This window comes from Phaethon aethereus (assembly GCF_964289735.1).
Source record: "Phaethon aethereus genome assembly, chromosome: 1".
NCBI classification, from domain to species: domain Eukaryota; kingdom Metazoa; phylum Chordata; class Aves; order Phaethontiformes; family Phaethontidae; genus Phaethon; species Phaethon aethereus.
In genome coordinates, this window is record NC_138575.1 from 64,006,272 (window position 1) to 64,030,202 (window position 23,931).

The window sequence follows — 23,931 nt, forward strand, 5'->3', positions numbered from 1 at the left end:
TGTGACTGGACTTTGTGCTAGCAAACAAACGAGCACGCAGAACTGGCACAACACTAGCACAAAACTGGAGTTTGTGCTAGCAAAGTCTAGAGATTGTAGCATTCACAAGCAAACATGCAGAAATGGAGGGCCATATAAATGGATGAAATAACAAAGGGGTTTTTCTCCTGGAGCCTGATACATGAGTGGGATGTTTCTCGTAAACCTACTGACAAGTTTTATTTATTTTCTATACCTTTTGTGCTCACAGGACACATAGTTAAGTATCTGATAACGCAGTCCTTTATATGATAAATATACTGATTATCAGAGCTTGCCTGCTACCACATGGAAGCTGTTCATCTTCAGTGGAGAGTGACTAAGTGTTTCATTAGCCATTGACCCAAGCGAGCTGAACACTTAACAGTCTGTCTAGAGATCTGACATGCACAAGCCAGATGACTAGCCACCGCGGAGTCTGCTGTGTGACTTCAGCAGCCCCTTTAGACAGGGAGGCTTGCAGGACATGTGCTCCAACAAGGAGTAAACACCGTTTGCTGGAGACCTGACCATCTGCTCTTTCCCTTTAGCACTCACCCTTGTCCTTTCTCCTTTAGGTGAACATGACAACAGATTTGGAAGGAAGTGATATGTTGGTGGAAAAGGCAGACCGGCGGGAGTTTATAGATCTGTTAAAGAAGATGTTGACGATAGATGCAGATAAGAGAATAACACCCATTGAAACTCTGAACCATCCTTTTGTCACCATGACGCACTTGCTCGATTTCCCTCACAGCACACAGTACGTGGCTTTCATTTCATTTGGGTTTTGAATTGAGGGGTGAAGGGGAGAGCTGGTTGTGGTGGAGACCAAATGTATCTGAGGGGCATTATTAAAATGCTTATGCCCTAAGTTTTAATCTTTTTCTGGTTAAAAAAAAAAGAAGATTGCCAACCCTTAAGGTTGCAAAAATTGTGTTGTAGGTGCTTGGCATTTAAAACACTGCAGTGTGCTACATTCATTATGTAAATACTCAATAATTACATATGTTTGCATTAAAATGCAGAAGAAATCATGCAGTTAGTGCTGAAAGTATCAGTATATCTCAAAGTAATAGTCCTGATTGTTACTGCAGTAATCAACCTTATCTTCAGTGGGGAGCCGACCCTTCCTCCCAGAACCTCCCATCTTGCAGGGGTCAGTTTGGGGCTGTTTGCTTTTTAAGGGAAGAGCTTTTTCTGCAGCAGGCTGGTTTGCAGGCACAGGCAACAGGACAAGGTGTTCAGGTTTTGGCTTTGTTGTTGCCCACCTGTGTAACCTTAAACACCACGCTCTGACCTCAGCTGACACATTTGTGGAATGGAGATGGGCTCCGCCGCCCGATGGAGATGTGAAGGAGTGTCATGCCTTGAAGCCTGACTCCCCCTTCTCCTCAGGCTGCATCACGGAGCGCAGCAGCTTGAAACATAGGAAGCCTGCGCCCAGCACATTGCTCTTGTCGCCGGGGCAGTTCACGTACGGCCAGGCTGCTGGGGTGCAAATGAAGGCAGACAGGTAGCAGGAGTTTTCCAAAGCCTTCAGGACAACTGGCTTTGAACATCCTGCTCTGCAGCACTTTGCGGTTCAAGGTGCTTTTGCAGGCTGTCCCTTCACCTCGTCAGGAGAGCAGAGTTACTGGCACAGCACTGTACTTCATTGGGTGCCATGCACACGGGTATTTAAAGGCTGTGAGGAGCTCAGGTACGAAAATAAAGGGGACTGCTTAAAAAACCATAGAGTATGGTTGTGCGGGTACTGCAGAGCAACAGGTGCTGCGTGTCACCTCTCCTGCCCGTATGCATGCTCTTACCTGTGGTATTTCAAGTTCATTTAAGGTAGGCTTCCCTCTGTGAAGGAGCTGTAGCCGCCTTTTTTTGCATTTATCACAAGATAAGAGCAGCTGCTTACCAGAAGCTAGTGGGTGCACGGTCTGTGTAGACCCAGACTTACCCTGCACAGGCATCTTTGAGCATTGTTATCTCTAAGTAGATAGCGATAAATGTAATGAAAACAAGATGGAAGATTGTTGTGCTAAATAGAGAGAAAGTAAGTTTCATGTAAAAACATTCATAAATTAAAAAATGACAGTATTTTCTAACAGTGTTAGCATCATATACAAAAGTCTTTTAATTTGCAACTGTCCTTCTTACTGTGCAACAACTGATTGTATAAGATAGGAGAGGTTTGTGGCATAATGCATTGCCATCAGAAATCTTCCCACTAATGCAGCAGACCATAATCGCATCTTCATTTTTGAAGTGCTCACTTGTGGCTGCTCAGGCAAAGCCCCAGAAAGGTTGAAAATATCATGGGGGCCAATAGCAGTGAGAATTTTACCCGAATAAAAAATTCAGCATCAAGTCTCTGAATACTAAATGCTCTGCCAGCTGGTTGTGTAGCCCCACGCAACCCCTCCGCCTTGGAAGTGGTGATTGGTAAAGAGAGCAGTAAGCTGTGACCAGCATGGCAGGTTGATGGGAATTTTGTCTGTGATTGCCTGTGGTTTTGAGAATAGAAACTTCAAAGCCTCGAGAGATGCAGGGAGTTGTAATCTCTCTTGAAAGTAAGTCAGGCAGCAGAGAAAGTAAAAATGTATGGATGGAAGATGTGGGTTCTGGAAGGAATCTCTGCTGTGGCATGCTTCAGAGAGGCTGCAAGTTAGAGCAGCCGGAGATGGGCTGTCCTGCTTACCTCCAAGCAAACAGCAAAGCCAGTTTAGCTCCCCATTTCACATATTTAACTGCCTGGCTCTTAAATTGTTGGGTACTCCTCAGCCTTACTGTCCTGTTTTGGTGTCCTTGCCTTCTTTTTTTTTTCTTTTTTTTTAAAGTAAAGACAGAGAACACTATTACATTAGTAGAGATTATACCTTGTTACAGAAAACTGTTTGGTAATACACCCAATTTACCATGTACAGAATATATACTCTTTCCAGTGTTTTCTGCTCTTTGGAGGGAGAATTATATTCATACCTGACTGGAAAAAGGCAATCCAATAGTCTTCTGTATTCATTTGATAAACGTGTTTGATTTTTCTGAATGTTCTGTGACTACCAGGTATTTCATAGTTCTTTAACTGAATGCACATAATGCACAGCTATGCACAGTGTCCTGAGCCTGTCTTGTCTGCAGGTGTTTATGGCACAGATCCAGTTATCAAGATATTACCTATAGGAGAAGAAAGATGACCATGTGAGTAAGAGATAAGACAGGAATAAAAAGATATAGGTCCTCTTCCTGACCAACCCTAGGGGTCATATGAGCTTGTTTCTTTTGAAGGGACATTTTGTTTCTTAAAAATGATGTGAGGATGTGTTTGCCACCCCTACATCTAACAGCTTAGATCATTACAAAAGAAATTATGCATACAGATGATTTTTTACAGCTACAGCTGTTTTTCACGGCTTGGATTTTCTATTTTTCTAGGTTGGGATAATGGAAATAAAATAAATGCCTTTATAATTTTTTTAGTTGTGTTTCAGGCTCTGAGGTCACATTTGTAAAAACAATTATTGTGGAAAACCTGTATTGGTTTTTAGACCTTGGAAAAACGAGATTTTATTAAAAATACAGTTTTGCATAAGATCGCTGTGTTGTTATCTCTTAAACCTCCATATGCTTTGGGATCCCAATTATAAAAATGAAATAGCGGCTGTTTCGTGTACCAGACACCTAGAGTGCTCTAGGAATGCAGAGAGTATTTCATCTCCTTTACTGGGGATACCAAATATGATACTTCTCAAAATTTCCATTGCTATATCAATCACATTTAAAGGAAGGTCTGTGTAGAGGAAGAGGCTGTAATCTTCCCCGCCCAGAGATCCAATTCTCAGTCTGAGATAACCTCAGAACTTGATTCCCTCGGGGCATTGATGAATCTGATTTGGCGTAACCTTTTGCGATATGCATCGTCCCATGGACTGCAGGAGGACAGCTCGTGGGCTTTAAGATAAGCATTTGCGGAAGTGCTTAGCCAGACAGGGGCAATATTTTAACCTCTTGCCTGGACTTGGCTCTCAGTGAACTACTTTTTAAAAGGAACAAGTAAGGTTTTTCAGGGGTCTCAGTGACCAAGAACAGTAAAATTTTTCCTTGCAAAAGACTTGTAAAACTACCTCTAGGCTTACACTGAGGCAGAAAGCATGAGTTGTTTTTTCCTCTCAGGCTCAATTATCAGAAAAAAACACTATCTTTCTTTCTTGCTCTCAGTTTCTTTCAGTCTTTTAAAATAGCCACTTTGTATTTCTGCCCTGCCACCTAAAGAGCAACCGATCTGCTTGCTTTTTGTGACTTATGTTGCAGTGCTCTGACCCATGGGGGCACCCAGGACCCCCAGAGCAGCCGCTCTCATCTTGACACCCATTTGGGCCTCTTCAGTACAGTGTTAATCTGACTTTCACTGGTTAAGAGAGACCTGCATAAAATAGCAAAGGACTTTAAAGAGCTTAGAAAGTGCCAAGCCTGCCATTGCGACCTAATGCAAGGCCACTGTGTCGCTCGGTAGGTTGATTTTCTGTCTATTCCTTGTCCCCTCTTTCCTTACACAGCGTCAAGTCCTGCTTCCAGAACATGGAGATTTGCAAGCGGCGCGTGAATATGTATGACACAGTGAACCAGAGCAAGACACCATTCATCACCCATGTAGCCCCAAGCACATCGACCAATTTGACCATGACTTTTAACAACCAGCTGAACACAGTCCACAACCAGGTAAGGGCATTGATCAGAAGCAGCCAGTGCTTGAAACGTTTACATCAGTAGGCTCTAGAAGATGAAAGGCAAAGTAACATCCCATTTAATATGCCTGCAAAAAGATGATGCTTTTTTACTCTCCTTCCTTCGCTCTTCCTCATTCTCTTCTTCAGGCAAGCAGTAATCTTGTGACATGTTGTGCAATGGTGAAATGTTGCCCTCATTGTTTATATTGTTGTTGGGGGTGATAAATCCTGCTTACTTGGGAAGTTGCTATGGGGAAAAGCTCATTAGTCTCTTAATGCAGCAAGCAGGACTGCCTGGGTCAGGCAGAAGTATTTGTGATCTTACAGCACTTCTTCAAATTGGCATTGAAGTAAAAAAGAATTTAAACCCTTCTGTAACAAACACAGATCAACAGGAAAGAAGAGTTTAGTGGTAATGCTTATTCTTATCTCTCACTGGTTTTACTCCAGGTGCCACAGCTGATGTGAGGACCCTGTGCATGTACCCCCACTCTGAACACATTGCACTCTACTTTGGTGGGCTCTGCCTTTGTAGTCATGCTTTGGGCTCTTGTGTTAGTTTTACATATGCCCCAGTGTTGGGTGCCGCTGGGTTGACAAATTTTATGTGACTAGCAGGCTAAGTTGTTTACTGCAGTACGGTATTACAACAGTGAAAAGAAACTCTACAGGGACAGCACTTTAGGAGACTGAAGCTCAAAAAGTAGCTACTGTCTTTTAAGCCTTCTGGGAACAGGCTGCTCAAGATTCACTCTAGAGATTGCAGGTGGCGTTGCGGAAATGGTGCTTGGGAAGCAAGGGAGCTAAAGGATTCTGTGTAGATGTACAGGGTGTTCCTGTGTCACTCAGAAAACCAGACTTGATGACTCAGTTCTTGATACATGTGATCACAGAAGATCTTTTGGAACAATTTGTTAAGCAGCTGCAGAGATAGGTCATGGCTTGGTGTGATAGGGTACTAGTTACAAACACTGGTTCCCTTTCTTGGCTGTTTCTGAGATGTGACTAAAGAAATGCTTGCTATATGCTTCTCTAGGCCCCAGCTGCAGGGCAGAGACACCATTTGTACCACAACTCTAGTAGGAAATGCAGACTTGCTTTCATTTCCTCACAACTCACTTGATGTTAAGATCGGTTGTTGGCTGGGGAGGTCTGTGGTAGTCTCTGAATTCTCATAAGAGGTGTGTGTTATGAGCAGAACCGGTATCTCCAGTGTTCCTAGAAGAAGTGGTAGAAACATTTCCAGAAATGATGTTTTAATTTGAACAAGCTCGAACCTTTCACCATTCTCTTCAACGTACTACTCATCTTGGCTCTCTGGTGCTCCCTCTCTCTGCAAAATATCAGGGGATTGCCTCCTTCCAGTTATAACTCCTGAGATTAGGAGTGTGGGAGTTGTCGTGGTTGCTGCTCAGTGTGTTGCAGAGGGGATCAGATTGCACTTCTCTGCCTCTGCACAGAGAGAGGAGGAGGAGGAAGAAATGTTTCACCGTTGCATCCCTCCTGGCTGTGGTTGTGGCTGTGACAGTGCAGCATGGGTACCCTTCCCGGGCCCAGTGGCAACCAGGGCAGTGCGAAATCCTGAGCTTGCTGCCGCCTGCAGCCTTGATCAAGGCCTCATCCTGGGTTCATACATTCACCGTGAGAAAGTGTTGTCTGATCTATCTCCAATGGTGATGCTGGTGCGCTTGGATGGAAAGGAAAGGTGGGTTCTGGCCTGGTAGAGCCTAGTTGCCTAGACATGAATGCTAAGGGCGTATTTTTATAGAGCAGTGGCAGAGCTGTTTAGGGGTTGTTTGTCTGCAACTGTTACAGACTCAGTCTAAATGCAAAACAAATCCACCTAAGATTTCTAGATGTTTTGCAGAACACTGGGCTGATTTTTGTGGCTTTGCAACATTCCCTGCTGGAGTTTCTGCTCTGAGAGATTTAAAGTCAAGCCAAGTGAAGTTTGGACTTTGAAAGTATTATTTCATTGCCTACTGTTATGCCTTCTGATTCCTTCAAATTCAAAACATAATTCAAGGGGCATGTGCCATCTTAGGTACAAGGTAGAGGAAAGGCTGGAATGAGTCTCCTCTCTCAGGATGAGGCTTCACAGGGCATGGAGGTGCTGAGTTTCTGTTACCTAAGAAATGTGAGCTTCTTCTAGAGCTATGTGCCTAATAAGAGAGCAACATGATTTGGTGATAGTAGCATTTTCTGAATCCATCTTCATCATGCTGCAAATCAGAGACAGTTGGGTGATGACCGGTGCTACAGTTCTGCTTTGGAGAACACGCTATGCCTCCGAGCAGTACACAGCAGCACTGTGTGGCTGGAGGTCCCGTCGCGCGGTACAGCTGCGGTTACTCAGGCAGATCGTGCTCCTTTCCCCATCACTGCCCTTACCTCTCTGCTTCTCAGTGTCCTGTTCTACACCTTGTTTGGTTTTGGTTTGCAGATTTTTTTGTTGTTTTTTTTTTACTTTACCTTACACTATTTTACTTTTTTATTTTATTTTTGGATTTTGCTTCTTCCAACGTACCCATCTTCCTCATTTTTTTGTTTGTTTTTGTTTTAATTCCCATCATTCCTTTAGACCACCAACCTGGCTCCCACCTCCTCCAGTGCCACTATTTCCTTAGCCAACCCCGAGGTCTCCATACTAAATTACCAATCTGCACTCTACCAGCCCTCAGCAGCGTCCATGGCTGCGGTGGCCCAGCGGAGCATGCCCCTGCAGACAGGAACAGCGCAGATCTGTGCCCGGCCTGACCCCTTCCAGCAAGCTCTCATAGTCTGCCCACCAGGCTTCCAAGGTAAGTAACAGCCTCGCCAGGTCTTGACCAGCCGCTGCTCCCTCCCCACTAGTTTCATTTAGCTCTTTTTGGAAACAAGCTTCCTTAGTGGCCTAGTAAATAAGAGCAATGAGGTTGTTGCAGGTGGAAATGTTTGCAACAGTGGAGAATCTTACAATTCCTTCAGTGCCAGCCCTGCTGCAAACAGCTCTGCCTGTGTATACCAGTTGTCAGACAACCTGGGTGATGATCAGATTTAGCCACCTGTCCTTCTTTTGACTTTACATGCTGTAGCAGTTTGGAAGAACTAGCCAGGTATCTGTATGAAGTGATCTAAATAGACCTTGGTTCAGCTGGTGCAACTTCTGCTCTTCATTTCTACAAGCCTGTCTGTGCAGCAGCGTCTAGGCACTTGTTAAATGTTCTGCAAGATCATCAAAGCTCTTTTGAGCTAGGGGAGTTTAGCTAGACCTCTTTGACATAGTTAAAATGCATCTCAAGGGTTTGACTATAGAAATGTATTGCTAGAATATGTAAGCTAACATCTTCCACTTGCTGTCTTGAGAAAGCTCTGAAGCAGAGAAGGTAGTGTAGGCTGTGCCATGCACTAAGGTGGTGGAGAGGGAAGTTTCCTCCAGCTTAGTTAGTTATGCTAATGCGTGGCTAAGTCAGTAGTGGTTGGAGTTTGGGATGTGCTAGATTACACGGTCAAATGAGAACCTTTTAAATATGAGTGCTGAGAAGCTGTGCAAGAGAAAATCACCTATTCCTGTCAAGGCTGAGTGAGTGCACAGTTCTGGATTCCCACCCGCTGTCCCACTTGGGTCACAAGAGAGCATTCTCACATAGCAATGTTTTTGGGCTGGCAAGGACTATTTTCTGTTGTCGAACCAGTGAACATGGAGCGAGAGAAGCCATTCCCTCCCCTCTCTTCCTTTTCTCCCTGTACACATTGTATTGAGATGTTCCCCACAGTTTCGAAGTATCCTAAAAATATGAACTCAGTTAATCCCTTAACATCTTTGAAAACATCCTTTTCTGCACCCTTACGCACTTATCAAATATGTGGGACTCCGAGAGCCTGATTTCTTGGAGTGACTGAACACGGCAATTTAAGTGGACATCAGTGAGTGCTGTTAGGCACCTCTGAAATCCAGACCCCTGTTCCTAGCAATACTGTTGATGGCTAATGTTGTACCTTCTGTGCTGGTGGAACAGGGTTACAAGCCTCCCCTTCGAAGCATGCTGGGTACTCAGTTCGGATGGAGAACGCCGTTCCCATTGTCACTCAGGCTCCTGGGGCACAGCCTCTTCAGATCCAGCCAGGACTCCTCGCACAGGTAAGGAGCTCTGAAGACACTGAGCTTGGCGGGTGTTTTTGTGTTTAGCTCTTGGAGACTGAGGAGAGAGAGTAGCTTTCTCTGAGGGCCTTCTGTGGTGCAGTTCAGAGACTTGAGCAGCCACATAAGGGTCTCGAAACCCTTTCAGAGCTTTCTCTGAAATGTCCAAATGTCCCCCGGTTCATTGTTCATCTCAAAGGCTATGTCAGAGTTGCAGAAGTCTCTGGATAGACCTTATTTCGTTCTGCTTCTCCACTGGAATCAGTGGGAAGCTGTGTCAGGCCTCTGCTGAGGAAGAACCTGTAATAACCTTCCTGCATCCTCCTGAACCCATGGTCTCAGTGGTAGTTTGTGGCCAGGAGTTGCACTCGTGAATTGCATGCTGCCACTGAAGATCTTTCATGGTTTAAGTTTGCACCTTTCTGTTTTATGAGCTGCCTCTCTGCTTGTAAGTTATGAGAGAGACGCAGGGGCAGAGGCAAGGGCCCCACAGCCAAGGAGCTCTCCTTGTCAGCAGCACTTGTTGGCACAATTGTCCAAAATGCGCTCACAGGAAAACCATGATTGCTTCCAGGAAAAAACCCCAAGTGGGAATGGGTACCACCAATCACGTGTGCATCCTCAAGGGGAACTCCAGCTCCTCAAAAAGGAGGAGCAGTTCATTCTTCCTTGTGCTGGCTTCAGTGAATCTGCCCCTACTGGTTTTCAGCTGGTGCTGTGGTATGTCTGCCAGTATCAAGCATGTTTCTGTCAGAAAAAAAAACCAAACCCACCTAGTATACTTAATACTAAGTTGTGCAGCCTGGAAAAGATGACCTACAAGTTAAAAATGCATGTCTTTGACTCAGGAGTGGTTGATCTGCCATGCCATCATTAATGCCAGCGCGTTCATACGCAGTCCAGGTACCAGCAGACTTTGCGGTTTATGCCTGTGCTTTGCATTGCCAGGGTAAGACTGTTGGTGCAATTGCCTGCCTTTGCCAGCTGCCAGCCGCGCTTACCTGGTGAAGATGGATCGAAACACAACTTGCAGCCTGCGTGATTTCCATTAGCTAATGTGCCCTGCCCCTCCCCAGGAGCAGAGTCAGAGGGCTGTCCGAAACATCCAGCCTGCCTCTGTGGCAGCCTGTCGTAACAACCTGTGTGGGCCACCGCTCTTGTTTGGTAGGGAAGAGAGCCTGAGAGGCAGGGGAAACCAAAGCGATCGTGAAGCAAGAAGCAGGCTGTGTAGGCATGGCTGCAGGCACGGATTGCTTGCACAAGGAGTCAGCTAAGGTGGTGGGTGAAGGAGGTGACAGAGCTTTGCATGCCCCCACCATTCTGCCAGGCCTCCTGAGGTGTGGTGTTACACGGGGCTTGAAGGGATGAGGGTCAAGTCTGAAGCATCCCAAAGGCATCAGGATCCTGAAAGATCTTGGGATCTCCAGTCCTTTCTTTCTTCTCAAGGTGGCCTTGTCGGGGTCACCATGCAGTCTGTGGGAGGGAAGGAATGTTCAGGAGAACCTTTGCTACCGATTTCTGTGCTGCCCCTGCTACACGAACTCCCATTTTGTGGGCTGCCCCCTCGTACTTTCTACTGATGTTTTATTCAGTGTCACTTCCACAAGGGAACTTAAGCTGTTTCTGAGAAACGCTCCTCACTCACATAGATTTTTAATATTTAATTTAATAAAAGAGAAGCAGTTGGCCTGTTGGTGTATCTGTCTGTCTCATGCGATGAGAAATGCTAGCTGCCGCTCTGATGGCAGGGCACTCTGATTGATGTCGGTGGCATCTGGTGTCCATGGGCCTCACTCGGTTCGGGCTGAGCAGCTGCTCTGATAAACAAATCTGTACCCAATTCCAGTTTCCTGAATGGAAAAACACAGCTTCTTTGTAATGCATTGTAGTCGCATCTGATCGCTGAGCGGCTGCATGTTTCTCTCTCAACAGAGAGCTATTCCTCTCATGCACAGCTGCTTATCTAACGCTCTTCAGACCGGACCGTGCGATTGCTCCAACTACTAGAGGGACTGTCCCTGGTGGAGAGCGTAGTGCCTCCGGAGCCCACTTCTGTCATTCCACCCGCCTTATTTCTCCCACCGGTCAGGCATGGTGCCGCTCCTTGCGCTCCCAGCGCTGTGTGGTGCCATTGGGCTTTCTCCCCTGCCCAGCATGCGGCACGGGTTGCTGTGCTTGCTCGCATCAGGATGGCTGCGGCTGGCAAAGCCTCGCTGCATCCCTGCACAGCCAGCGTCCAGCCCTCCTTGTGCATTTTGTATCAGACCAGCAATGCTGGAGGAGGGATGGGGAAGGAGGTCCAGGAGCTGGAGAGACCCAGGGCAGAGACAGTGACAGATTTTGAGCATCGCTTCTGGCATCTGTGTGTCTGCAGCCTGTGGTGTGGAGCTAGACAAAGCAGGCAGCCTGCAAGATGCGGAGCCAGTGGCAAAAGTAACTTGTTTGTAACTTCTCTGGGTCTATTTTCACCCTCTCAAGCAAGTGTGTCCATATACTGTATGCACAGAGACCAGTGAAAGGAGACTGATTCTGTCTTTACTAATAGCTCTCTGCAGCTTCAGATCTCAAAAGAGACAAAGCTGTACAGTTTTCTGGCAGGCTTCCATGACGTGACCCAGAACTGTCCCCGTCCTTGAATAATGCCCTGAATTCTTGATTTGCTCTCCTTTTAACTCCTTCCCAAAAACACTTCTTCCCACGGAGGTCCTGCCACCGGCTTTCAGAACAAACGCATTTATTCCATTAATTGTTGTTGCTCTACATCCGAGACGAGAGCTCCGTCGCACCAGACGACCCACCGCCTCCTGAGCGCAGGGCCAGTGCGGCGCTCCGCTGCGCCGGCACAATTTCGCAGGAATGCAATAACCGAGAACAAGCTGTGGCTGCCGGCACAAGCCTCCCGTGTGTAAGCGCAGCACACTGTACTAGTGGATCAGCCTAGGCAAGTCTTATCTGCAGATTAAATGATTCAGTGGTCCTTACCTAATAAGTGAGGAATTTGTGCCTGGACCCTGACACTGCATCTAAATTTATGCACTACAGTCGGGAAAGGAGCTTAGATTTGCTCAGTTCTCTTCCTGAAAAGGGAGGAAGCAGTTTTCTCTGCAAGTAAATCCAGGTAGTCCCCTGGGACTGACTGCAACAGTAGTTTAGTCTCCTCTTTTAAATCAAAGCTGGGAAAAAAAGGGAGAAAAAAAGAAAAGAATCATCCTCCCTGATCTTTTTATGTCTTTGCCTACCTGCTCCGAGCAGCACCAGCCCGTGATTGTGGCTCCTGAGATGAAGAGCTCTTGGGAGCCCTGTGACTGTCCATCCTTTGCAGATGTTACTGAGAGGCCTCACCGTACCAGCCTTTTCATCTGACTCAGCAACGTGGAAAATTACAAGACAGTCAAACTTTGGAGCAGAACTGGGAAAAGGTTTTGGGTTTTTTTTGGGGGGGTGGTAGTTGTTTTTTTTTTTACTGGAGGATAGGAGGGAATTATGGGGATAGTTAACAAGGATTCTTGTGAGAATGGAGATGGGGACAAATGCGTGCCTGGAAGAAGCCTCCTCTCTTTAAAATTTAGCCCCCTTAGAGCTCTGAGATAACACAACATGGGTCCACTGTAGTGGTGCTGTTTGGGACTAAGGAGGGCCGTAGCCAGAACCCCTGCGTTCCCCAGCCCAGGCAGTGCTGAAGCCACTTTCAGGCAGCACATAGCAAAGAAAGTTTCCCAAGTCAAAAAAAGGATCATCTGACTCGTGTGTGGAGTCACCAGAGCAAGACGACCTGAGTCATGCCAGCGCAGCTGGAGGGATAGTTGCATAGCAGAGCGATGGCTCAGCTCACAGGGCAGAGGTCTCCACCCCTGCAAGAGGGGGACCCACTCAGAAGAAGCCAGAGGACACATGGAGAGGACAGGCACGCGACGTGTAGCCATGCACAGCTCCGCTGTGCTTTGGCCAGGGGAGCTCCTGGTGAGCTGGAAGCAGGCGACTGGGCTCCTTGGCCCATGCAGCAAGATTGTCCTCCTGAGGAGCACTCAGTGACCAATACTCATTCCCTTTTGGTATCCCCAAATTGCTCTCTTTTTTCCTCCTCACAAAAGCCTTGCAGCCCCCTGTTCTCTTTCCTGATCTCTGAAAAGTTTGTTCTCCTTTTAAGCTCCTTCAAGTTCCTGAAGTCCTTTAGGTGCTGTTGGGGTGGGAAGGAAAACTGTCTGTAGGAGGGGGGAAAACAACAATAGGACCATAGTGCCCAGCTGATCTGGAGAGTCAAAATTAGAAGGTGATAAAGAGTTTGATGTTTGGCTTGAAATGCCAACCAGTTTTGATCCCTCCCATTCCCAGTTTAGCCTGAAACACAGCTGCTGCTTTGGACAGCAGAGGTTTTTTTCCCCCCTCCTTTGTGCTCTCTATATTGATAACTTTTACTGCTTTTACTGTGTTTTCCTGACAGCATTTGTCATCTATGACTGAAAAGTGGTAACAGCTCGGTAGTATGGCCGTGGTTATTATTAGGAGCCCCAGCTGAGCATGGACCACCACCACACTCGATGTATGATGCCTCGTGTTAAGAAGCTGTTTTCTCTCTGTCCGACAGCAAGCGTGGCCCAGTGGCACTCAGCAGATCCTGCTCCCTCCTGCCTGGCAGCAGCTGACCGGGGTGGCCACCCACACTTCTGTCCAGCACGCGACCGTCATCCCGGAGTCCATGGCGGGCACCCAACCGTTGGCAGACTGGAGGTAAACTGGAGGCGCTTGGAGGCTCCCTGAAGTACCCACTAGTGCTGGAGGAGGCGTGAGAAGAGCCGGGGTGGGAGGGATGGGGTCCCGCGAGGCTGCAGAGGCGGGGGGAGAAGGCCGCAGCCTGCCACACCGCTATCTGAGAGCTACAGGCAGCTTCTCCCTTCCCCATCCTTGCAGTGGAGTGCCGTGCCCACGCCGCTCCCTTCACTCCGTTCCCTGGGGGAGACGCTCCTTCCTGGGGGGACTGGGAGCCCAATGGGCCCTGGAGGGGGGTGCCTCAGTGAGGGCGGTGGGAGCCTGTGGAAGAGCCTGCTGAGGAGCCGCCGGTTGCATTTTAAACGTGTGCCTGTCTCCCCACTTTGCAGAAACACCCACGCTCACGGCAGCCATTATAACCCCATCATGCAGCAGCCCGCGCTGTTAGCTAGCCATGTGACTCTCCCTGCAGCCCAGCCCGTCAACGTGGGTGTTGCTCACGTCATGCGCCAGCCGCCTGCCGCCGCCGCCACCTCCACCAGGAAGAGTAAGCAGCACCAGTCGGCACCCCGGTGAGTGCGCACGGCTCCTGGCACGGGTTGTGGCGTCGGCGAGGCAGGAGTCCATACCTGGGTTGTTCTGAATGCAGCCCTGCAATGCAAGTGTGCCATCGCGGGGCAAAATAAAGTTTGTTCCACGGCCTGCAAGGGATTAGATCCCGCTTTTTGTGACTCTTTGCTGCTTCACCTCGTCCATAACCAGGTCAGGAGAGCAGGGGGTAAGAGGTAGTCTCTAGGTGCATTTTATACCCAGTGAGCATCATTTTGTGCAGGGGTTAAGTGGCTGGAGGGGATGCAGGATGGGAGATTCGGGCGCTGTTCGTACAGCTCATTATGCTGCTGTGATTACCTGAGGCCCTGTAGTCACTGTAATTAAAAATGTAACTATATTCTCGGGTCAGCATCGCGCAATGCCCAGTTGCCACACCTTTTCTTCCCTCCTCATCTCAAAGAAGCGCTCCTGAGGTGCAGCGTCAGCATTTCCACAGCGTGGTACACCTCCAGGGACTGCATCTGCAGGAAATGTGCCTGCTGTGTGCACACAAGATCTGCCCTTTCAAAAGCAATGGGACGATGACCTATCTTCTGAGCTTTAATGCCATACAGAGTGGAGGACTGGGGTGACTTTAGGCCACCTTCAAGCTCTCTAGCTCCTAAAGTAGGTGGTTGACCCCTATCTTCAACAGTGCACACCAGCAGCAGATACCCACACTGGACTTTTTATAACCATGGCAGCAAAAACCAGGAGTGTTTTATAAGGACATCTCATGCAGGGGCAGTCCTGAGACACCTAAATCTATCAACTCCCAGTAGGACCATTTGGCTCTGCGAGGAGGAGACTGGGTTTTGGTTCATACTATGTTATGTGGCACAACTCAAATGGTACAACGATCACAGTGCCTGTCACAGCACTGTAATCTTGCCTGCTTAAGATGTATGTGCAGCTGTTCTGGGGAAAGTCCTCTGGGCGGTGAAACAAGCACATTTCTTTAAAGAAACCAAACCAAAACAGTGCGGGGAGAGAACCAAAATGGGTCACCACTTGTGCAGTGGCAAAAAACAGGAGCTTGTGGTTTTCCTGGGTGACTGGACTGGGGCCAGAGGAGCTCTGAGTTCACAACCAGTTTGACTCTAGTTAAGAGGCCGCTATTTAAATCCTTCCCATTTATGTGCTCTCTAATGCTGCATTTACTTTGGGTGGGCTCCAGCTGTCTTCGTCCATTCGTAATGCAGAGCAGAGGCAGCCACATCCCCAGCAAGCCAGCAAAAGAGAGCGCCTGCTGCAACCAGCGTGCCTGCGCAGGGCCACCCCTCTCCCTGCCCTCTCCAGGGCAGGGTGGCAGTGTCCAGGAGGAATTGGACACTTCCAGAGCAACGGGTTTCTACATCTTCATTAATTGTGACACTTCTGTAGCCAAATGAGGAACGTGCTCCTTTGGAGAGGAGGGTACTCCACGCTGCTCATTGGTATTCAAAAAGCACTGCAAATGCTACTGTGCAGCCATTTGTTATGCAAAAGAGCCTGTGTAAGTTGGTATAGTGCGATATGTCCATAATGACTTCCTTTTGATGGATGCCACCTATTCCTTTTGTTAGCTTTCGGGCCAAGCTGAACATGCAGCTCAAGCCCCCACTGTAGAAGAAAACCGGAACTTTGGGGGTTTTTTTCCTTTTTGACTCTGCAAATGTTCTGCAATAGGCAGGAGAAATACAAGGGAGAAAGAAAATGTAGGAAATGAACAAAATGGGCTTTAGTCAGTGTGCTTTGGTAAATATCCCCATCTGCAGACCTGTGCTGCACTGTTTGGTGGACAGATTCTGTGTTCAGATTCCTGATCCAAGCGGGCCCTTCCCAACTGTCAGGCAGGGAACCTGAAGTAGGAAGACTGGAAAAAACAGGACTTGAGAATGTTTTTCTACTGCATAATAAAAAGATTGTTCTTTTCTTTCTGATTTATATCGGATGAAGCATTGGCCAGGAAATATTAATTGAAAAGATTATTAAACAGAAAACTAAATTTTCAACTAAGAAAAACAGTTTCCTGATAAATGATTATTGTTTTCCACAACAAATTCTGATTTTACCTTTAGCTTTTTCTGGCCAAAAAGTACCTGGTCATGATGCATCCATGCAGGATACAGGAGAAAAGGATTATCATTTGGGTTCTTCTTCCTCCTGTGACAGTGATACTGTGCCTGCCTGTGTTTTGTATGTCCAGGCTGCATGACTAGCCTCTACCTCTCAGCACAAACTCCTGGGAGGCAGAATATCTCATCTGGAAATTTCTAGGGAAAACAAAATGGAATTTTTTCCTAAAAGAAGCTACTTTTCAAACAATTATATGAATAAGTTATGTGAAGGACTCTGTCCTTTGAAGAGGTGACTATGCCAATTTTGCAGTTTTCCTAGACTCCATAAATCAGTGCCACTGAATCAGAGACCGGGAGTCAAAAGCCATGGCGACAGACAACTTAAGCCAACCGAGTTTTAACCAACTAACAATCTATCTTTCCTATTTCCAGAAATGCATCCACCTATGAAGTTTCATCGTCTCAATCCATCAGCTCTCCTCAGCGGTCGAAACGAGTGAAGGAAAACACACCTCCCCGCTGTGCCATGGTGCACAATAGCCCTGCCTGCAGCACCTCCATCACGTGCGGCTGGGGCGATGTGGCGACCAGCACCACGCGGGACCGGCAGCGGCAGACGATAATCATTCCCGACACCCCTAGCCCCGCAGTGAGTGTCATCACTATCAGCAGCGACACAGATGAAGAGGAGGAGCAGAAGCATGCACCCACCAGGTGAGCAGCGGCTCTCTGCTCTTTTCTGTGTGCAGGAGAGAGAGACAGAGGCACAGAAGTGCTGGAGCATCCCAGGAGTTGCCATAGGGTCCCAGGAGCTACAGTTGGGTCTCAGCACCCAGATTGTCTTTTATTTGAGAGGAAAGATGATGGGGAGGCTAAAATACTAGCTGAGGACTCCGCAGACTTAGGTGATGTTCCCTACCATGCTGTACATTTGCTCTGTGACCTTGGAGAAATGTAGTAGTAGTCTCTCTGTGCCATAGTCTCTCATCTGTAACAGGAAATAATAGTTTTCTCTATCTCACAGGGCTGTTGAAAGGGAGACTTTAGAGATTCTATGGTGATGAGCCTCTTCAAGTCAGATAACTGTTTAAAACAAAAACAAAAAGAAGGGCTTGGAAGGAAGGTAGCTTAAAATTGCCTTTTTGCTTTCTAAGTGATCCAGCATCTGTAAAGAGCATTAAATGACACCTTCCATATGTGCTATTTTCCATAAAAAGGTCCTGAAAAACAGTTAGTGGTTGTGTCATAAACACTCAGTAATGGTAAATACATTGCAAGAGGTTTGCTCAGTTCCGATTGTGTTGCCAACACGTCCCTGAACTATTGTCTTAAGTGGTAGAAACTGATGGCTTTTTGACAGACTCTGCAGAGGGGCATAGATGAGGCTATAAAGACCATGGTGACTGAGTGTGCTCCTCAGAGAATTAACTCACCCGAGTGAGCAATGTGGCCCAGGACCACTGCCACTGCTGATCATCTGCTGTGGATGAGAGAGGACTTAATTTTCCAGGACTGTCGTTTCAGCACCTTTCATCACATGCAAGCACTCTAGGTTTCCCATCTGATGCCAGTCACAAGACATCACTCTGCTTTATAAGTTGTAGAGGAGTAGCCTTGCAAACAGCTGAATAATTATACTCTCTTTATGTTGGTAACTGAGCTAGGAATTTTTTTAACCTTATTCCTCTAGTATTGTCGAGAGAGAATTAATTATTTTATTTATTTAGAACATGCTCCGTGGCGGATTTTCCTTTAATCTTTGGAGATACCTATCTATATCTCTGCGTCTCCGTGCTGTGGTGATAAGTGGAGCACTGCAAATGTGCACGGAACAGATGAGATGCATTTGGCCTCAAGGAGCTAAAAATCTGTAAAGAGGAGCCATATGATTCAGGCATCCAGGGCTGCAATTTCAACCTACCTCCCGACAGCCACCGCCACTTCCCGTTCCCCTTCTCCCGACCAGTGACCTGCACCGGGCAGCAAGAGCTCAGCCCCTCTCAAATTCAGGCTTGCCATGAAGGCAGTGGTTGATCCTGGGGAATTGATCACAGGACAGCGTAACATATTTCACTCAAAAAAAACCAAAACCAAAAAAAATTGCTACAGTATTCCTTAGTTTGGTAGGGAGAAGAAACCGTGTTTCCAGAAAGAGTTGAATGAAGGTCAGCGTGGAAGTCAGGTGGACTATGAGTAAGGAGCCCCTGCTTCCAGGGCTCTTACGGGAAAGGAAGGGCAAGACAAAAGAGATGCTGAAAACTAAGGTTGTGAGGTGGGGCAGCATGAAGAAGGCAGGTGTCTCAAGGGTCATGGGAGCTATTTGCAAGCATGTTTACCCATGCTGCTGGTCCCAGGCTTTGGGAAGTTATTTGCAATTACTTATACTTACAGTCTGGGTATCGCCTTGGGTCCAGAGAGGGGTGGAGGGAAGAGCTGGCATCCACAGCCACTTCAGCTAACAGTTGTTTCCGCTGCTTCAACTTCGCTGCCATCTGACCAGTTTCGTCAGTCGGTGCCTCTCCAGGGAGACAGACAGAACAAAGTTCTGGAAAATGTCTGGAAATCGAGTTGGGAGTTTGGGGTATGTAAATATTCAGGCAAGGTCTGCTGAGGGGTTAAGAAAGTAGTCCCAGGAGCCAGACTTACATAAACAAACTGGCTTTGATGCCACTAAAAGATATTCAGGACACGTTCCTGCCTGGGATCAGATCCCTGGCTACTTTTTGTATCCGTATGGCATAACTAAACAGAGTGCCAGGGCAACAGCATTCCTGGAAGGCCAAGGCTTAAGAGCTAGATTTAATTTCTGAGCCATGTAGAGACATTTTGTGCAGACACGGGCGGTTCTCGGCCACCTTTTGGAATTCCAGAGTGAGTTAATTGCCTGTGCAGATGTAACCAGAGCAAATGGAGAATTAGAGGCAGAGACATAGATGGAAAATAGCATGCACAGAATGAGAATCATTGGTTCAAGTCTCCAGTAGAGTCAAATCAACTTGCTCAGTGCCTTTTGACCTGGGCATATCTAAGACCGGATTCTCAGCTGGAGTAAGAACGTAGCGTCCTGTCAAGGAAGCTATATCAGCATTTAATGTCAATGAACGTTGAGGTCTTTTTCATTGAAAGCACGTCACATGTAGGAAAGTACCTCCAGGTTTTCTTACATATTTTTTTGGCTCCAAGGAAAATGAGAGTGACAGTGAAGTATGTTCTTTACTGTAATCGCTGCCCAAATGTTCAGGATCTGAGTTGAAAATGAAACTGTGCAAAGAATACATCACCTCACCCATATTTATGCAAATGTTACCCTGTTGGGCAGTCGCTGTGGGGGTGAAAAATAAAGAATAACTTGAAACACACTATTGGTCATATCCTGACAATATTAGCTTTTTCTAGATTAGAATACAGAAATCATACGGCACTTGGCAGATCAGTCAAAGTTAATTGCCTGGTGCCATCTTACTGATAGCAGTGGTATCTTTGCATTAACTTCACTGACGTTGGACAAGCTCCTGAATTTGCTATGGCACTTCCTTCTCTTATTTCCTGTGGGATTGGAAATTTCTTTTTGACCCCTGTGACTAAAAATGTTTATTTTATTGATTGCTCAGCGAAGAGAGATTAGAGCTACCTGTGGTTGTGAGAAGTAGTAGATCCTTCGACAATGTAAGAGTTCATAAGTCTCAGTTTAAGAAGGACTGGTAATGCTGATAAAATATGATACTGCTGATGCAGTAAAGGAGCCCTACAGCTTGGATTTACTCCAGCAGAAAAGCCTCTTTCTAATACCAGAGCAGCAGAGAAAGCTTTTCTAGTACAAGGGATGCAACTTTTTTATTGGCGAAAGAAAAATCTGAAGAATTCAGTGTGGTATGGGCAGAATTTTCCTTTTCCTAATGAAAAACACAGATGTTCAAGTAGGATGTTTATGAAATACCAGCTGACCGGGCAGGCAGGACAGCACGTTGCTCATTCTTCGCTCACGTGTTTTGCCCTGTTGATGAGTGTAGCTTGGTGTAATCTTTTTAAAATCAATAGTCATCTGAAAATGCTGGACTCCTGTTGGATGAAGGTGCTGGGGAGGTGGTGCAAGAGGCTGTGGGGGGCCTGCTCGATGGAGCCTTGTCAAAGGGGGCCATCTACTGGGCCCCAGCCCCGTGCCTGGGGCGAAATCACAGAGGAGGGACCCCAGGTACACAGTTTGGCAGGGACCATCCTCAGAGAGATGGTCAGAGATTTTCAGGGGGCAAATTCTTGATTTAAAAAGTCAGTTTGTCAAAACCAAGGCTTTTGCAGGCTATATTGAGGTTTTTATAGAAATATCCCCAACACAGTGACATCTGGGGAAGCTTCAAAACTGCAAAAAGGTTTTGACTTTTTTTAAGGGGAAGAAAGCGTTTCATGATTAACTAGTTAAGGGGAAGACTTCTCTTTTCTGGTTTAGTGAAGGTTTTTTCTTCTTTCAAAGTGTGAGGAAATAATAGAAAACAAATTTTTAAATGGTCAAAATAAAAAGAGAACATTTTGACTGACCGGAACTGTTTTTACCTGGTTTCTGATCCACACAAAGTTTTTCATGTGACATTTTGTCTCATAGAACAGTAGGAAAAAAATTGCATATAAAAAGCGTTATATGGACAGGAAGCAATTTCGTGACCCTGTTTATTTATCACCAGTGAATTTCTGGAGTCTCAGTTCAGCATCCTTTACAAAGAAACTCTATAGGCCAAAAAGATATTTACTGCTGTGCTATTATTTATTCTGGAAAGAAGAATTTAGGTCTAACCATTACATATAAAGCACTGAAGAGAGTAAAAACAGAGCATAGACTTGAAATTTTTCTTATAAATTTATTCTTCTTAAGTTTCTCTACTTGCTCTAGTAAGAAAGTGAAGCAGACAGATAGACATACCAACAGTGCAACTGCAGTCACAGTAATCAGAGCACATATTCAGCAAGTTGTAGGGGTTAATGATGGCCTTGACATGAGTGGTTTTGAGGGTACTTCCACCCTAAAGAGGCAGGAGAGCCCCTCACTTCCCCACTGCCTGCTCTAGTTGCACTGGTATCATAGGTAACACATCTCCAGCTTGGCTTTCTGTGGAATCCTCTTCCTGGGCAAGAAAGACTGACCATGGCTGTCATGGGCATACTGAGTAACTGCCTTATTGGCCATCGTCACTGGCACAAAGTTCTTGCAGGGTTGGGTTTTTTCCCTTAAGATGGTAAACTATACAGTGAAGTCTCTGTGTGAGTCTCACCTTTATAACTGAGCATGAGCTGATGCAAGTTGTTAATTCACCTTATTCACATCGTAGTGCAGTGGTGGTGGAGCCTACTTTAGAGGATTTTCATTCCCCTTACGCACAGAAATCGCTGGCAGGCACCAACCAGGTGTTTTTGCCAACTTGCTGATGTGTATGTGTGAGGGTCAAAATACCCTTTGTCATTCTCTTTTGACATCTAGCCTATTGTGGCTATGTTATCCTGTGCATAGTAATGCACTGACTCTGCATAGCAATATGTTGACTAACTGGTAAAAAGATTGCTGCCTTCCATCTCTAGAAAACACACCAACATGCACGTAATACTTAAAATAACAGAGATAGACAGTAGCGCTCTCAGCAAACCTTCAGCAGCAGAACCTTTACAACCTGCTAAGCAATTCAGTATATATGACCTAAATAGCTATAGCATGTGCTGTATGTCCTAATAAAATGGCCTCAGTGTAGTACTTGACCATCACAAATGCACAAAGAAGGTGAGAGCAGATTAACAGGTCGGGATGGAGGCTGAGCTGAAGAGAGAGGGGCATGTTCTCAACACTGAGCTATGCAGGGCATAAGATTTCAACGTGAAGAGAGCGATTGCAATTGTAGTGTGAGTTTTTGTTGGCTGACTCTATACTTTCTTGGAATAGGTGGATTATTCTGAAGCAGCAAACTGAAAAGGTTGCATGTTACTAAGTTTTCAGAGGCCTGGAACAGAATTTCTGTGATGTGATGTAAAGCTAATGTGCCATGGTATACATGCACACCGGTTCAGAGGCACAGTTATGGGATGGGTGCCTTCTTCCCCCAAACTAGAAGGCCATCTTGGTGACCTTGAGAGCTGAATGCCTCTGTTGCTATAGCGTCAGCCATACTGAAAGGTTTGTGTCTCTGTGGGTGAGCCGTATGCTGAAGAATTGTCCCTATTAGACTCCATTTGCTTTTTCTGGGATTCTTGAGATACTCAGGGAAAAAAGATCTCATTCATGCAATGCTATCACATACCAAGCTTTTGGGCTGGGCCTTCAGCAAGTAGAAATCATCTCAAGTTGCACTGTTACACGACCTGTTGTCGCTGTCCTTGTCCTTGGCTATTTAGATGGTTCCAATGTTGTTACAGCACTTCATTCAGCATATTCTTTTCCTTAATTTCCTCTCATTTTTTGTTCTCAACATCTGCCTTTGGCACCTTTCCATAAACGTATCTGAGATGCCCCCCTTAGTTTCTTCTCTTTCCTCCGTCAGACTTCTCCTTGAGATCTTTCCTTGCTGTGGGGAATAGAGACCATGTCTGTCTCTCCACTGTGCACTCACAAGGGTTTATGTTAGAGAGCGGTCTCCGAGAGCTGCTTTCTGCAGGTTTGAAGGCATGGTCGTGCTCTGTGTCTGCACACTGGACAGACATGAATTGTTCTGTGTCCAAGTTATAGAAGAAGCTCTTTGGGAACAGGTGAGAATGGGCTACCACTCATAAACTAATAATAAACTTAGAAAGCAATGCATATTTTTCCGACTACTGTTCTGAAAGGGAGGATGCAGCTCCAGCCAAGAAAGGTTAAAAAGCCTTCCTGGCTTATTGCTTTTCAGTCTGTGTAGATGGATTTGATGCCACATTGGTAATCTTCCCCCCTCCCTCCTCTGGAGAATTAAAATACACCTACCCACATAATGCAGGCAAGCACACAAGCTGACCAGGAACACAAGCCGACTCTCAACACTACTAAATCATGTATGCTGCTGCTACCGTGCTTGCAGGAGGGAAAGCAATTACCAGGCTTGGAGTCAGCTTAATAGGAAGGGGGCAAGACTTTTAATAGTATTCTTCTGTGTGAGCACAAACATCCCCGAAAGCTGTGGCTGTTACAGTAATACAGTAAGCTTGCTGAGTGGGCAAGTGCTGTGTCAACAGGTGAAAGCTCTCAGTCCTTATAGTTTGTGAGCAGGGAAGGCAATACATCAGCCTGGACCTCACGCAGATACCTCCTGCATTACTGTGATGTGGGGAGAGCAGCGGAGTCCTCAGAGGGAGCTGGAAGGAGGACAGTTGCTGGCTAGCAAGAAGGCTTTGAGAAGGGGGAGTGCTAGCTCTTCTGGGTTGAATTTTCTAAAGCCCCCATTTTGGCTTAACATGTATCTCTAAGCCTGTGAATCAACTGATTTTCAGCATGAGTTGTGCCTTTGATGCTTTTGAAATTCCCACCTGTAATCTCTCGGGCAGGCTGTGGTACAGCAGGTGCCGAGCTCTGGGCGTGTGAATAGTCCCGACTGACTTCTCTGCCTGCTCTGACATTAACCGCAGTCATTGCCTTTCCTAAAGACAAAAATCCATCTGCTTTCCATGGGACTCCTCGTGCACTTGAAATGATGCAGCCTGCTGAATCGAGAGGCTAATCACTTAGGCCCTGTGAATGTTTAGCCACGTGCTTTAGCTCTGTTTACTGGAATAG

General features: G+C 46.4%; 1 protein-coding gene across 2 annotated transcripts in view; it reads left to right on the forward strand.

Moving 5' to 3' along the window:
- Positions 1-23,931, forward strand: part of HIPK2 (homeodomain interacting protein kinase 2) — a 91,067-nt gene that overhangs the window by 60,744 nt on the left and 6,392 nt on the right. Inside the window, exons 5-11 of one of the 2 annotated variants that reach the window (XM_082014006.1) lie at positions 597-781; positions 4,566-4,728; positions 7,330-7,537; positions 8,735-8,856; positions 13,442-13,584; positions 13,953-14,135; positions 16,647-16,928. In XM_082014006.1, coding sequence (XP_081870132.1) covers positions 597-781; positions 4,566-4,728; positions 7,330-7,537; positions 8,735-8,856; positions 13,442-13,584; positions 13,953-14,135; positions 16,647-16,928 — 1,286 coding nt within the window. The remainder of the gene's footprint in view (positions 1-596; positions 782-4,565; positions 4,729-7,329; positions 7,538-8,734; positions 8,857-13,441; positions 13,585-13,952; positions 14,136-16,646; positions 16,929-23,931) is intronic. The other variant, XM_082014007.1, reaches the window with a different exon arrangement.